The sequence below is a fragment of the Pristiophorus japonicus genome, chromosome 1, assembly GCF_044704955.1.
Source record: "Pristiophorus japonicus isolate sPriJap1 chromosome 1, sPriJap1.hap1, whole genome shotgun sequence".
NCBI classification, from domain to species: Eukaryota; Metazoa; Chordata; class Chondrichthyes; family Pristiophoridae; genus Pristiophorus; species Pristiophorus japonicus.
In genome coordinates this window covers 321155946-321172512 of record NC_091977.1, presented here as the reverse complement: position 1 = coordinate 321172512, position 16567 = coordinate 321155946, and the positions used below count along the sequence as shown (strand labels likewise).

Here is a 16567-nt window from a genome sequence, read left to right as displayed (position 1 = left end):
ATCGCAGTGCTTTACAGTCAATGAAATACTTTTGAAGTGTAATCACTGTTGTAATGGAGGGAGAGCTGGGGGGGGCGGGGAGGTTCTTGTCTGCAATTGCTTGGTCCAGGCCCTTGTGAGGAGCTTTCCTAAAGAAAATCGCTGACTGAAACTGACCTCGTCAACTGCCCCCCCTGTCCCCTTGCGCGCCCCCCGCCCCCCGCCCCAGTTACTCAGTAACAGGCAGATGTTTCCCATTTTTACCACAAAACCGCCTGACCGCTTGGTCTTGGGCCTCAGACCTGGGCCAGAGAAAGCCCTTCCCTTGCATGCTTCGAACTTCTGCACCATGAAGGAGAACCATCTGGACACATTTAATACATCCAAATTATTAATCTTGCATTCTTTTTCGTCTCTCCACCTTCCCTACTGCAACGTTTGAAAGGAACGGTAAACATCATACACAAGTTTATAATGTCAGTACAAAGTTGTCTGATGTGTGGAGAATAGAAGCAAGTGCCATAGTGGTACTATAAGCGTCCAGCATTATCTGGCTCTGCCAAATGAGTAGGGCATGGGTAAGTAGCAATGTCATGAGACTTGTTACAAATCAATTTTAGCTCTCTGACATAATTTTGCACCAAGCTTTCCTAACAGACCATCCTTACCCTTTTAATTCCGAACATTCACATGTATTGCCAGCAGCTTCATGAAAAGTGTGGTGTTGCAAAAATAATAATTCCACACCAAAGTGTCTACTCAATTAAACTGTTGAATGCTCAGCAGCTCTCTTGGATAAATAGTCCTAGATCATCTTACACTTTGCTTGTTTTTCAATGGTGACATATATACCTCATGTAATATATCTCTGTTTTGTGATGAAATCACTCCAGCTTTGAAAACTCCGCATAATGATTAGCTGATGGCTCCATAATGATTTGTAATTTGCGATGGACAAACAGGAAAGATCTGTAAATCGAGCTTTTAAATTGAAAGTAGAAAGGTTGCACTCTGGGGGCGTGGGGTGCGGGGGGTGGGGGGGGGGGAGGATGACTAGTTTAATTGTATTCTGCAGAATAAGTGGAATTAAAGAATAGTCCTTATTTGTTTAATAATCAATTAGTAACCATTAAACTCACTTGACAACAATGACAGCTCAATGGAATGCATGAACCGCCCTGGTACTATGACAGTTGTAATAACCTACCTTTCATCAAAATGTTTAGCACCATTTTGTTTTCTCAAACACAAGATAATTGGACATCTGAAAATCACCTTAAAATTACTAAAACAATTGTGAGCATTTCTATCTGGGTAATTAGTATTGTCATTACTAAAATGTAATTGTATGCTGTTTATTCTTATCTATAATTGGTTTTGTAAACACTTTTATATACAGTAGAATTGGTATGCAATCAATGTAGGGGTGTAAAAATGTGATGAGATATCTAGTTCTTAAAGATAAATCATCCTTTTTTCATAAAAGGCTAGGGTTATTTATAGTGCTTGGTATGAAACAGACACCTTTTCATAATGCTGTGAAAACGCTAGCAATTGAGCATATTTGTCTCAATATAAAAAAGTCTTGTGGATTTTTATTGATTTTTGATGAGCGATGCATGGTATCATTTTCTTCTCGTAAGTGCCAAATTAACCCTTTTGAACTTATGAAATTTTGGAAGATGCATAATTTTTGATTGACTGGTTTCAACCTTAGTTCCAATGACCTACAGCATAGTCTCGTTATGTTGGTGTATAGTATTGGTAAAGCTAAATATTCACTTTTCAAACACATGCCCTCAGAGAAAGTGCTCAGTTGAGTTTTTAATTATATGCGCACACGTGGAGCTTACAACAACAACAACTTGCATTTATATAGTACCTTTAACAAAGTAAAACGTCCCAAGGCACTTCACAAGGGCGTTATCAAACAAAATTTGACACCGAGCCACACAAAGAGATATTAGGACAGGTGACCAAAGCTTGGTCAAAGAAGCTGGAATTGGAGGAGCGCAGAGATCTCAGAGGGTTGGAGGAAGTTACAGAAGTAGGAGGGGCGAGGCCATGGAGAATTAATAACCAACTAGAATTAGTAGGTGAGCGCCATTATATATTTTAAATTTTTCCTTAATTTATTAAATGCCAACATTCAAATGTGCTAATTCGTTGACATATGAATCCCTTGTACAGGTGGCACTCTGAATGTTTGGGGAATGTTAAAAATACACATAGTATCGATTATTCATTAATTTCCTTACCTATTCTGTATCTCCGCTTCATTCCCTATGCTCCTGACACTATGTCCCTTTCCTCCTGCATTTCTCTTTCTCCCTTCCACATCCCTCGTTCCATGTGTCTCTGAAGTAATTCCTTCCACTTGCTCCTTTTCCTTAATAAAGTAATGCTGCTACTTCCTCCTCCTGCAGCCAGAGGGAGATTCAGGGAATGCAGCTGGGAAGTGAGATTTTCCCTGGCATTCTTGTCCTCTGAAACTGGTGTGTTATCACTGTAGTTAGACTCATTCACTGAATTCTTCAGACTAAAATGACACACTCTTAATAATGCTGGCTAATTGAACACCGAGGAAGCCAATTGAGATCTGCATCAGGCAAGTAGAATAGGAAAGGTTAGTGACTGGAAAGTTCCAGGACTGCTAGCCCAAAAAGTTAGTTTAGTCCATTAACCGGGGTTGAGTGGCATTCTTTGTTATTTTTCATGTTACGAGAAATCAGTATGAAATAGATTGTATTTCACTAGAAAATGGCATCCTGTTCATTCATGTATTTCATGTAAAGTAAACCAGTTTGTTGGTTTACGTTAGGCCACATCTCCCTGGAGTGTGCATCAGTTTGCGGGAGATGGGAGGATTGTATGTGATGACAAATGTAGGATCACAGAATCAAGTATACAATGAGGGGCCTTGCTGTTAAAAGCTTGTAACTATTTGTAACACCAGAGTTCTGATTGGTCGCTTGGAGGGCAAGACTAGATTTCTGATTGGTCCCCTTGGAGGACAATACACAATCAGCAGTTTGTCTGCAAATGTGTAATTAGATCGTGCCTACCTGAGTAATCGGGTACTTTGCAAAGTCTAATATAGAATCATAGAGATTTATATTTGGCCCATTGTGTCTGTGCCGGCTGACAGAGAGCTATCCAGCCTAATCCCACTTTCCATCTCTTGGTCCATAGCCCTGTAGGTTACTGTAATTCAGGTGCACATCCAAGTACTTTTTATATGTGGCGAGGGTTTAGGCAGTAACTTCCAGACCCCCCACCATCTTCTGGGTGAAAACATTTCCCCTCAAATCCCCTCAAACCTCCCCCCTTACTTTAAATCTATGCCCCTTGATTGTTGACACCTCTGCTAAGGGAAATGGATCCTTCCTATCCACTCTATCTCGGCCACTCATAATTTTATACACCTCAATAAGGTCTCCCCTCAATCTCCTCTGTTCCAAAGAAAACAACCCCAGCCTATCAATCTTTCCTCATAGATAAAATTCTCCAGTTGAGGCAACATCCTCGTAAATCTCCTCTGTACCCTCTCTAGTGCAATCACATCTTTCCTGTAATGTGGTGACCAGAACCGCACACGGTACTCTAGCTGTGGCCTAACTAGTTTTATACAGTTCAAGCATAACCTCCCTGCTCTTATATTCTATGCCTCGGCTAATAAAGGCAAGTATTCTGTATGTCGTCTTAACCACCTTCTCTGCCTGGCCTGCTACCTTCAGGGGTCTATGTACATGTACTCCAAGGTCCCTTTGTTCCTCTGCACTTCTCAGTGTCCTAGCATTTATGTTGTATTCCCTTGCCTTGTTAACCCTCCCCAAATGCATTACCTCACACTTCTCTGGATTGAATTCTATTTGCCACTGTTCCGCCCACTTGACCAGTCCATTATCTACAGCGTTCTTCATCATTATGAACCACACAGCCAATGTTTGTATCATCTGCAAACTTCCGAATATGATCCATTCATTGTGACAGCCAGCTCCAGATCTCAACAGTGCTAACAATGTTCCTCCTAATATAAAAGCAAAATACTGCGGATGCTGGAAATCTGGATACCGTTGACATGAAACGTTAACTCTGTTTCTTCACAGATGCTGCCTGACCTGCTGAGTATTTACAGCACTTTGTTTTTATTTCAATGTTTTTATCAATTTTTTTTTGTGCGCGGTCCCTTTTAATGGGCTGTGCGGAACCTGCAGACAGCTGCGCAGCTTAGTGAGCACAGGGGTGATGGGTGAATGGATTTGCTGTGTGTTAGGATACGTTGAGCAGAATTTTGGATGAGCTCAAGTTCATTGAGGGTGCAAGATGGGAGGCTGGCCAGGAGAACATTGGAATAGTCGAGTCTGGCCATTAACACATAAATGTAATGTCATGTATGTTGTAGGACCAATGAATTATTTATTTATAAATTCATTTATTATATTGCTCATCCCTAGTTGCCCCAGAGAGGGTGATAGTGAGCTGCCGCCTTGAACCGCTGCGACCTGGAGCGGGCGGTGTTGAGTGTTGCAGGGTGGGGGGGTTGTGGGGTGGGGAAGGGGGTGGCGCGGTGGTAGGGTGTTGAGGAGAGGGCAAACGTGGTGAAGGTGTTGGTGGAAGTATGTGATCTAGGTCTAACAGGGCGGGAGAATGTGATTTATCATCCCATCCGGATCACGTTCATGCTCTCATTCTCCCCCCACCCCCCCCTTAGACCTGGATCACGTTCTTCCCTCTTCTCCCCACTGTTGTCAATTAGATCTCCCCCGCCCCCCCCCCCCCCCGCCTCCAACAAGTTCCTGATCTCTCCGAGTTCCTGACTTCCCGCCACCACCCCAGCAACTGACCTTCCCTGTCTCCGAGCTCCTCTTTCTCCTTCCGATCTTTCCACTCTTTCCCCGCCCCCCCACCCCCGATCTCCTCCTCCCCCCCCCCGATCCCCCCCTCACCCACCCAATCTCCTCCTCCTTCCCCCCGATCTCCTCCTCCCCCCCCCCCCGATTTCCTCCCTCTCCCCCCCCCCCCCGATCTCCTCCCTCCCCTTCCCCCCCCGTTCTCCTTCCTCCCCTCCCACCCCAATCTCCTCCCCCGATCTCCTCCCTCTCCTCCCTCTCCCCCCCCCGATCTCCTCCCTCCCCTTCCTCCCCCGATCTCCTTCCTCCCCCGATCTCTTCCCCCGATCTCTTCCCCCCCTCCCCCCGCCCTTCCCCTCTGATCTTCTCCCCCCCCGATCTCCTCCCTCTCCTCCCCTCCCCCCCCGATTTCCTCCCTCCCCTTTCCCCCCCCCCGATTTCCTCCCTCCCCTTCCCACCCCCCCGATCTCCTTCCCTCCCCTCTCTTCCCCCCCCTCTCTTTTCCCCCCCCCCCGATCTCCTCCCTCCCCTCCACATATCTGATCCCCCTCCCCTCTTCACCCCAGATCTCCCTCCCCTCTTCACCCCCCCCTCCTCCTGATCTCCTCCCCCCCGGATCTCCTTTCTTCCCCCCCCCCCCCCCCCGATCTCCTCTGCCCCCCCCCCCCCGATCTCCTCTGCCCCCCCCCCCCCCCCCGATCTCCTCTGCCCCCCCCCGGATCTCCTTTCTTCCCCCCCCCCCCCCTGATCTCCTCTCCCCCCCCCACCCCCCCCACCGATCTCCTCTTTCCCCCCCCCCCCGATCTCCTCTCTCCCCCCTCCTCCCTCCCCGATCTCCTCCCTCCCCGCCCCTTCTGATCTCCTTCCTCTCCCCCCACCTCCCCCCCCCGATCTCCTTTCTTTTCCCCCCTCCGATCTCCTTTCTTTTCCCTCCCGCCTCCGATCTCTTCTCGCTCTCCCTCTTTCCCCTCCCCGATCTCTCCCTCCCCCTCCGATTTCGCTTTCTTTCTACCCCTCTGATCCTCTCTCCCTTCCTCTCCAATCCCCTCTTCTCTCCCTCCCCCTCCAATCCCCTCTCTAGATACTGGGTGATAAAGGTACCGTTGGGTCATGGGTCTGTTTATGAAACCGAACTGGAGCGAATGGCTAATGCAAACCTCAAATTCGTCATTTGTTAAGACCTTGTCCTAAAGGATCAAAATGTAAACATTTTTTAAATAGCTTTGTATTCAAAAATGGTTTATTTTCAAATGTTATTTATGACCTGCATCTTGTTTGTTCACACTTAACAAGTTCCCCTTCATTTCTCCTGGATAAAAATCTGAGATGACCAGGACAGGTTTCCTCTATAACAAAATTGTAAATCAGTTTGTAAAGAACAGGTTTACAAGGTTGTCGCATGCAGAGGATATCTTCCCCTCTCCAATCTTCTACATGTAAAATTCAAGACAGAGATCGATAGATTTTTGGATATTAAGTGAATCAAGGGATATGAGGATAGTGCAGGAAGGTGGATTTGAGGTAGAAGATCAGCCACGATCTTGTCGAATGGCCTACTCCTACTCCTGTTTCTTATATTCTTATATTCTTGCGCTCTCTGAGGCAAGAATCCAATCCTGCCGAATGTTTTAACATAGTCTGATTTTCCTGAAGAATTGTACATATTCAGATAACCATACTTCTGTGGTGAAAATGACATGCATTCTGAAAATATAAGGGAGAAGATTTTCTTCTTTAAACTATGTGTTGTAAAACAATAAAGTGTTCATAAATGGAATTATGACTGTCACAAATATCGCAGACAAAATATTCCTTCATGGTAACCTCACCATTTTTAAATTGAGGAACCTTTTTGAAGGGTCAAGGTCTAATTATCTAGAAATCTGTGAACTAATTTCATTATCTAGAAATAGGAAGAAATAGGTCAATTTGAATCTTACTAATTTCAAGCACTACTTTGTACTGCTTCAAACAGTATAAAAATGTTTGTGGGATTAGGATAGAGAGCTGCTTTTGGCCATATACTGCACTGAAGTTGTAAGATAGTCGGTTTGCAATAAAGGACCTCCTTATTTTGTTGTGTGCAGTATTTCTTTCCCCAGTGGCAGCCCCTGAGTCCTGACCTACATTCAGAAATTAAAGTGCAAAATTTATCTCAATTAACAAAAATATTGAGTTTAGTGTAAATGTGCGATCTACACTGAGACTTTTGTAGATGATTTGCTGCAGCTGGTTAAAATGTTTCTTCTACATTGCTAAACTAAAGCTCCATATGGTGCTTAGGTGTCCCAATGATTTGCAGGATTATAATTTAGTTCATCTCCAAAATCTTAAATAATGTAAGAAGTTTTTGAAATAACTTTAGATTTTTTTTTTGTTGCAAGCCAAGGTGAGAGGTGTTGGGAATGGAACATTTTAATGGGCTCTCATGGGTTGCAATAGGAAAACATCACGACATGGAGGAAGAGTGAGAGGTCTCTTACTGCACTATGATCATTTAAAAATGACCCCTTTGCTGGAGGACTTCAAATAGTATGTAGGACTCCCAAATCAGGCTGTATAGCTTGATGAGGCAGGATAAACATGCATTTTGTTATTCCAATAAGGTGAATTGACCCCAAAATAAGTAAACAGGAGAGAAAATAAGCCATTGTCTCACACAGCTTGATGCTTATATTCAGAAAAAGGGACTCAACACTTTCAACCCCTCTTATCCTGAAGCCGAGAATGTGCCCACTTGCAGTCAGATTCAGGTGAATTTATAATAGGGAACAAAAAAATGGCGAACCAGTTGAACAAATACTTTGGTTCTGTCTTCACGAAGGAAGACACAAATAACCTTCTGGAAATACTAGGGGACCGAGGGTCTAGTGAGAAGGAGGAACTGAAGGAAATCCTTATTAGGTGGGAAATTGTGTTGAGGAAATTGATGGGATTGAAGGCCGATAAATCCCCGGGGCCTGATAGTCTGCATTCCAGAGTACTTAAGGAAGTGGCCCTAGAAATAGTGGGTGTATTGGTGATCATTTTCCAACAGTCTATCGACTCTGGATCAGTTCCTATGGACTGGAGGGGAGCTAATGTAACACCACTTTTTAAGAAAGGAGGGAGAGAGAAAACAGGTAATTATAGACCGGTTAGCCTGACATCAGTAGTGGGAAAATGATGGAATCAATTATTAAAGATGAAATAGCAGCGCATTTGGAAAGCAATGACGGGATCGGTCCAAGTCAGCATGGATTTATGAAAGAGAAATCATGCTTGACAAATCTTCTAAAAATTTTTGAGGATGTAACTAGCAGAGTGGACAAGGGAGAACCAGTGGATGTGGTGTATTTGGACTTTCAAAAGGCTTTTGACAAGGTCCCACACAAGAGAGTGGTGTGCAAAATTAAAGCACATGATATCGGGGGTAATGTACTGACATGGCTGGAGAACTGGTTGGCAGATAGGAAGCAGAGAGTCGGGATAAACGGGTCATTTTCAGAATGGCAGGCAGCGACTAGTGGGGTGCCACAGGGCTCAGTGCTAGGACCCCAGCTATTTACAATATACATTAATGATTTGGATGAAGGAATTGAGTGTAATATCTCCAAGTTTGCAGATCATCATCATAGGCAATCCCTCGGAATCGAAGAGGACTTGCTTCCACTCCCAAAGTGAGTTCTTTGATGACTAAACAATCTGATACGTTGCCAAAGACCCTGTTACAAGTGGGACAGACATTCGTCGGGGGAAGAGGTCGGTAGGGCTGGTTTGCCGTGCGCTCCTTCCGCTGCCTGCGCTTGGCCTCTTCATGCTCCTTGCGCCGAGCCTCAAAGAGCTCAACGCCCTCCCGGATGGACTTTCTCCACCTCAGGCGGTCTGCGGCCAGGGTCTCCCAGGTGACGGTGGTGATGTCGCACTTTACCAGGGAGGCTTTGAGGGTGTCCTTATAACGTTTCCACTGTCCTCCTTTGGCTCGTTTACCATGAAGGAGCTCTGCATAAAGCATTTGATCGGGAGTCTCGTATCTGGCATGCGTACTATGTGGCCTGCCCAGCGATGCTGATCGACTGTGGTCAGTGCTTCAATACTGGGGATGTTAGCCTGGTCGAGGACACTGATGTTGGTGCGCCTGTCCTCCCAGGAGATTTGCAGGATCTTGCGGAGACATAATTGGTGATATATCTCCAGCGCCTTGAGGTACCTTCTATACATCGTCCATGCCTCAGACCCATACAGGAGGGTAGGTATTACTACAGCCCTGTCGATCATGAGTTTGGCGGTAGATTTGAGGGCCTGGTCTTCAAACACTCTTTTTCCGCAGGCGGCCGAAGGCTGCACTGGCGCACTGGAGACGATGCTGAATCTCCGCATTAATGTCTGCTTTTGTTGATAAGAGGTTCCCGAGATATGGGAAATGGTCCACATTGTCCAGGGTCGTGCTATGAATCTTGATGATTGGAGGGCAGTGCTGTACGGCGAGGACAGGCTGGTGGAGGATCTTTGTCTTACGGATGTTAAGTTTGCAGATGACACTAAGCTGGGTGGTGGTGTGAGCTGTGAGGAGGAGCTAAGAGGCTGCAGGGTGACTTGGACAGGTTAGATGAGTGGGCAAATGCATGGCAGATGCGGCATAATGTGGATAAATGTGAGGTTATCCACTTTGGCAAAAACAGGAAGGCAGAATATTATCTGAATGGCTGCAGATTAGGAAAAGGGGAGGTGCAACGAGACCTGTGTGTCATGGTACATCAATCATTGAAAGTTGGCATGCAGGTACAGCAGGCGGTGAAGAAGGCAAATGGTATGTTGACCTTCATAGCTAGGGGATTTGAGTGTAGGAGCAGGGAGGTCTTACTGAAGTTGTATAGGGCCTTGGTGATATTGTGGAATATTGTGTTCAGTTTTGGTCTCCTAATCTGAGGAAGGATGTTCTTGCTATTGAGGGAATGCAGCGAAGGTTCACCAGACTGATTCCCGGGATGGCAGGACTGACATATGAGGAGAGACTGGATCGACTGAGCCTTTATACACTGGAGTTTAGAAGGATGAGAGGGGATCCCATAGAACCGTATAAAATTCTGACGTGACTGGACAGGTTAGATGCAGGAAGAATGTACCCGATGTTTGGGAAGTCCACAACCAGGGGACATAGTCTCAGGATAAGGGGTAAGCCATTTAGGACTGAGATGAGGAGAAACTTCTTCACTCAGTGTTGTTAACCTGTGGAATTCCCTACTGCAGAGTTGTTGATGCCAGTTCGTTGGATATATTCAAGAGGGAGTTAGATGTGGCCCTTACGGCTAAAGGGATCATTGGGTATGGAGAGAAAGCAGGAAAGGGGTATTGAGGTGAATGATCAGCCATGATCTTATTGAATGGTGGTGCAGGCTCGAAGGGACGAATGGCCTACTTCTGCACCTATTTTCTATGTTTCTATTCTCTTTAATTAAGAAGCTCTCCATTCCCTTTTTGAGTTCTTCAACAAAATCTGTGCTCCCTGCAATAGCTGCAACTCTCTCGCAGAAGTCAGCAGTACTAACGGTCAAGTAATTACTTTGTCATGCTTGACTTGAGATTTTATATCTTTCTGATTCAACACGAAGAAACCTTCAATGTCTACCTCATAAGATTCCGTTTGTGAATTTATGTCTCTCTCCCCATCCTTTGAGTTTTAGGAAAGGAGTCCTAAACCCATAATCAGCTCAATTCCTCGTGTTGTCTTTCTCCCAAGTATGATTGTGTTACTACTGAACAGGTGGAATATTTTTATTTTCCCAAATCAATCGCCATCTCATGAGCCACATTTGCAAAATGTGTTGGTACTTTACTGCTGTGTCTTAATAGCCACTCGGAAGAGTATTAAGATGGCGCAGATTCGAGAGTTTCACCCAATTCACCTGGGCCGAATTAAAGTTGAACTCCCAGAGATGAAGAGGAAATGCACTAACCAACTGTGCTTAGCAGTGCGGTTTTATAATTTTACCTAACGCTGTTTTTTAATTTTGTATTTTGTTTTAAATTCAGGATCGAAACCTTTCCGATGCACCCTCTGCAACTTTGCAACAGCACAGTTAGGAGATGCCCGTAATCACGTCAAACGGCACCTTGGCGTTCGCGAGTACAAATGTCACATGTGTGGGTAAGTGCTCCAACAATGCTTTTTTGTTTTCCAAAAGGAATTTACATGGATGGTATTTTTTTGAGAAGAAAAAGAAAATCCAGAGTACTGGAAAATTTGAAAAAAAAAATTGCATTTAGCTTACAGCTTTTATTATAGATTACAGATATTATTTGTTTTAACAAATGCTGTATATCTTGCTTTCTTCCATTACGTTTCAATATGTTTGTAAACAGCAGCTAGTCATTTTAATGCTTATCTACAATGAAAATATTTTTGACACACGAGTTTCATTTCAATCTATGATGTAGAAATTCGCTGAATTAAATAGTAGTTACAAGGACAAATCTCCATTTTATTTTCGAAGCTAGTAAAACAGTAGCTGGATTAAAGGTTTGCTCTGGTAAACCGGGAGAAATTGGGCTGGTTTCAGAACTGAAGGAACAAGATCTGTCCAAGGAAGACTGAGAGAAAATGGCATCTAATTTGGGTAGCGGTGGAAATTATGAATGTTTGTTATTTTAACTAAGGCGGTTAATTTTATTATTTGCAGCCTTGTATATGTTCGTAAATGAATGACCACTTTATTTATTACATAAATGGAATACAGTAAGAAGTAAAGGAATGCATACTTGGTGAAGTTTGTTTCATTTTAGTTAAAAGGTAACTAATTTTGAATGCAGACTTGAACTCGTTTATTTCCTTTTGGATCAAGCTATTTCAGCTAATCAAACAATTACTGAACTTGGAGGAGTGGAAATAGTATGTTAAGATTTCCCAGATAAATCCAACTGAAAGAATATTTTTAAATGAATTGATTTATTTATAAATTATGTTTTGAGTCTGTTTATTGCCTGTTGTAAATGGAATAATGAGTGGTGAGTAGGTTCAACAAGCACATTTTTGTGTTTGTCACATCTGTTAACCATTTAGATGATTACAGGTTTAGGTTTCCTTTTTATAAAAAGCAAACCTAATAAAAGCAGGTTCCTCACGTACATGCACCATGATTGCCTGGTTTCGTACTAATGGCTACCATCTTGGGCATTTGGACATTGGTAGCAATTTGAAATCAATACAGAATCGATATTTTAATCCCATTAGCCTGCTGCTTTTCATGCTAAGCTGTTGGCAGCGCACACATCTGCAGAGATCTTAATAACAAACGTGAAAATTCAGTAGCTCTGGTCTTTATGCTGGAGGTTGAAAACAAAACTAATTAAAAAGCTACAGCTTTTTAGGGATGTCTCCTCGCAAGGTGTTTACAGTTATGCTTATTTAATAGTGGGCTTAAACTTTACGGAATACTCTGTAATGCATCCCATTGCTGTTAGTAGAGATAAATGTTTAATAGAATACATGCGAGAGTAGTGATCAAAATCCAGCTTTAGTTAAAAATTTTGTGCAATATTTTTGTTTTGAAATACACCACAGTTTCTTTTAAATTTCTGAACTTTCGTGCAAAATTCTATAAAACTCAATTTGCCAAAAAAGGTCAGTAATTATGTTTGTGCAACCACATAATGAAAAGAATGCTTGTGTTTAATCATCGAGTATCTGCTGGTTAATTAAGGAAGAATTACTGAAAAGTAATTGGGTAGGAGAGGGTAAATATGTATTTGAAGTTTCACGCTCTGACCCAGAAATTGGAGTGGTGGGTGAGGTGGGAATTTTGGTTTAAGTGACCATTGTTAACAGGACCATGCTATTAATTATACTTTGATTAAATGGAATAGTGATTTGACGGCTTAACGCTTTACATAATTATGCAGTGATGTAACAACTGAAGCAATTGTAATTAGTGGCAGACTTGTCACTAACATCATATTTTAGTCATCAAAATTCTGTAATGGAGATATGGGTATGGGTAAAATAAAAAATAACACCAGTTGAGTAACTTTTTAAAAAATAAATATATTTTGTTAATTTACTTGCTGTTTAGTAGTATGTTTCTCCTCCCCTGCCCCTGAGCCGCCGCCTCCCTCAAGTTACACAGAGTCTGTTTAAAATTGCCTCTTTTTCAACTGATTGCAATAAAGGTGGGTAATGAGCCCTGTTCTCAATTTACAAAGGAAAATTAGTTTGTTAACCTTTTCACTAAACCTCTTCTGCCTAGGAAAACTAACAAGTGTTTGTAAATTTAAAATGAAAGCATTTGACTTTATAGAAAGGAAGACTTGCATACATAAAGCGCCTTCCACAACCTCGGGTCATCCGAAAGCGCTTTACAGCCAATGAAGTACTTATGAGTTGTAGTCACCGTTGTAATGTCGAAAAAGCAGCAGCCAATTTGTGCACAGCAAGCTCCCACAAACAGCAGTGTGATAAATGACCAGATAATCTGTTTTCGGGATGTTGGTTGAAGGATAAATATTGGCCCAGGACACTTATGGTATCTGGTGTGGAAACTATTAGCAGTGTGAAATTTCTTAGCAATTGTATATCTGGTGCAGTCTCTAGCAAACTTCAGAAAAGCTTGTGGGATAAAATCTGAATTAGGTTTAGTGGAAGTTACAAAAATGCTGGCTAGGAGCTGGAGCGTTTGGAAGTATGTTAATTTGGATGCCCTGGTAGAAGAAGGAAAATGCCATTTATCAAATTGTTACCATTAAGCAGCACCTGTTGGTAGTGAATTAATACGTTTGTACTAAATTGCTGCTTGAGAAGAGGCTGCGACAAATGAATAATTAACCTTGCTCAATTCAGTTACTATCATGCGTACTTTTAAAAAAAAATGGAAAGGACGAATCATTTTGTTTGTTTAAAGAATTGAGCATGTGCTTTTCAGAGTCGGCAAATGTTCTCAGTTTCTGAGACCGTTTCTTGAGTTGGCTATCTTTATTCATTGTTCTGTTCCTTTTCCTACTGTGAAAGTTTGTATTGATTTTTCTAATTGACTGACTCTCAAATGTTTGCTACAAATCTGTTAAATCTGATCACACAAAGGTTCAGAGCAATTATTTTACTTCATTCTTGTAGCAGAGCATCATTTTACTTTAATAGCAGCAATTTTGTTTTAAATGTACAAAGCTTACCTATTCTAATACAGCCTCTGACTCTGTACTCTGGGTTTCCTGTTAGCCTGGCTTGCATTAACCTCAACTATTAAGCATGTAAAATACCGAGGAAAAAGTGCACTTGAAAATGGTTTCCAGTGTATAAGTTCTTGCTTGTAAGGATTAATAATTGTGGTGTTGGGTCATGCTGGTTACGATAGAAAACATTGATATTTAATTTGGTCAGTGAGAGTGGGTGGGGGGGGGGCAGAGACCAAAGGAGCAGGAGATATTACAATGCTCGGAGAACTGACCCTTTCAGCATTTGTTGAGGCTTAACATTAATTAAGTGAATATGTAAATTAAGCAATAGTATCAGCTCGATGGTTAAAATGATGCACCATTTTACATTAATACCATGACAATGTCAATTAATTATCATCAATGACTAAATAATTTAGAGAATGCTCGATGGACCCATTAGTTCCTCAACATAAGCAGCTCATGCTGCATTCCTTCATTACCATAATTTTTTTAGGATTATATTCTAAAGGGTGAAGTGATCTTTCAGCAACATTAGCTCTGTAGTGAAAAGCAGCAATCCAGTTTGGGCACTTTGCTTTGCTGCAACGGTTTATATTTCTTTAGTCTACACTAAATTAAATTGTGTCGAAGTGGAATATTTGTAGTATATCTGATAAATCTCTTTTTTGGTTTAAGTGCTAATAATATTGAATATATGTGTATAAACATACTTTAATGACTTGTTTTTTAAACGCAGGTAACGTACCTGAGTTGATGCAGGCATGTTAATGTATATTTTTCTCTCTCCTGCTTATGACTGTTAGATAAAATACAGCTGTAAACAGTTACAACTGCAGTAAAATTGTTGTTAGTTGCATTACCTTGTTTTGAGGATGTGAGGAGATCTCTTTGAAGATGATTATAATGTCACTTTCTGACCTTTGCAGCTTGAATAATTGTAAATCATTGCTTCATAATGTGTCAAAGAATGTCTGAACTAGGCAATTAAATGGTAGAATATAATAGACCAAATTATTGCCTGTCATGTTTTCAACAACACAGTTAGTATTTGAGTTACACTTAATCATTACATGCATTAACAACTTCATTGGAATCTGGCACCAGGCTGGGCATGAAATGCGTCGCATTATTTAAATCTTCAATGGTTTAAGTCACTTATTTCTCGTGAACTGTTCCAACACAGAGATTTTCATGAAGTGGGCAGTCCCAAAGGGCAGAATTAATTTACATCAAAGTTTTCTTACCAGATTACCGTGCATTGTTTTGCAGCAAGATATCGCAGAGCTAAAAGAACTAGGAGTTCAAAAAAAATCTTGTGTACAGAATAACTTGGGGGCAGAGACATTAAATAGTTGTGCGATCTGACATACTTGCAGTTCAGCTGGTCTGTGTTAATAGCACTTTAGGTTGGATGGCTTGATGTTTGCTGGGATACAACATCTCCTTGTTTGTTTTTTTAAAAAAACTTGAATGCTCTTTCCATTTTAGGAACCTCGGAACAGGAGTAGGCCATTCAACCTCTCGAACCTATTCCGCCATTTAATTAGATCATGGCTGATCTGTATCTTAACTCATTCTACCTGCCTTGGTTCCGTAACTCTTAATGCTAACTTAAGCCGAACAAAAATTTTATCAATCTCAATTTTAAAATTTTCAGTTCACTCCCAGACTCGAACAGCTTTTTGGCTATTATTTTATATAAAGGGACAAAACTAAAAATTCTTACCAATATTATTTTTGAGTTAATTTGCAACATTTATCTACAATGAATTTCAATTCTTTAAGAATTTTCACTTAACCAATCTGTTTTAGTGATGTTAGTAAGATGTGGCTGTGATCCCCTCTCTACAATGTGTTCCCAATCTCGGCAATCTCATCAACTGGAGGGGGCAAGCAGAGGTCATATGCTTCTCCACAAGAGAAAGGGGCAAAAGGGAATTTGGTGGGTGACCACACTAAGCTGCTCTCATCCATTTTCCGATTGACTTGAAGAACGGCACTCGTGGAATCAGGCAAAAACGTTGCCTGACCTCTATTTTACTTTGGGAATGTTGTACGAGTGGAAAGGTCAAGAAACAGAGAGAAAACAAAAAGAAAACGTGGGAGAGGGGGGAGTTATAACTTATGCTACAGGAAAAGTTGAGAAACCACCTCCAATTGATAGTTTTGCACCACTTGTACTGGGTTTGTTATAACTCCAGTCTGGTGCAAAGCCACTTTTTGAAAGTGCTCAGACAGTTCTTTTGGACCATCTGGCAAGTTTATAAACTCACTTATAACTCTTGCTGATGTTATGAGTACAAGTGCAGCTCATGCTTGTAATATTAAAAATTTATTGCCCAGCATGTGTAACTGCGCACACATGTACATACTCTGTTATCACAAAGTCCATTGTGAGGTGCTGTCAGTATAACTTGGGCCTACTAGCAGAGCAATGAACTTTATAGATCTAACCTTGGAGGTATGATCAGTATTTATGATTAAACTGGAGCATAACATTCTTACCAAGTAAGATTGTGAACTCCATAGGGAATTACTGAGGCAAATGCAGATGCTCCAACAGCAGCTTGCACACAGAAGGACATCTG

The 16567-nt window shown here is 41.9% G+C and overlaps 1 protein-coding gene across 3 annotated transcripts in view; it reads left to right on the top strand.

The window, feature by feature from the left end:
- The window catches only part of znf407 (zinc finger protein 407), a 732915-nt gene that overhangs the window by 82227 nt on the left and 634121 nt on the right, over positions 1-16567 (top strand). For all 3 annotated transcript variants that reach the window (XM_070888603.1, XM_070888602.1, XM_070888609.1), the window contains one exon: positions 10845-10959. In XM_070888603.1, coding sequence (XP_070744704.1) covers positions 10845-10959 — 115 coding nt within the window. The remainder of the gene's footprint in view (positions 1-10844; positions 10960-16567) is intronic.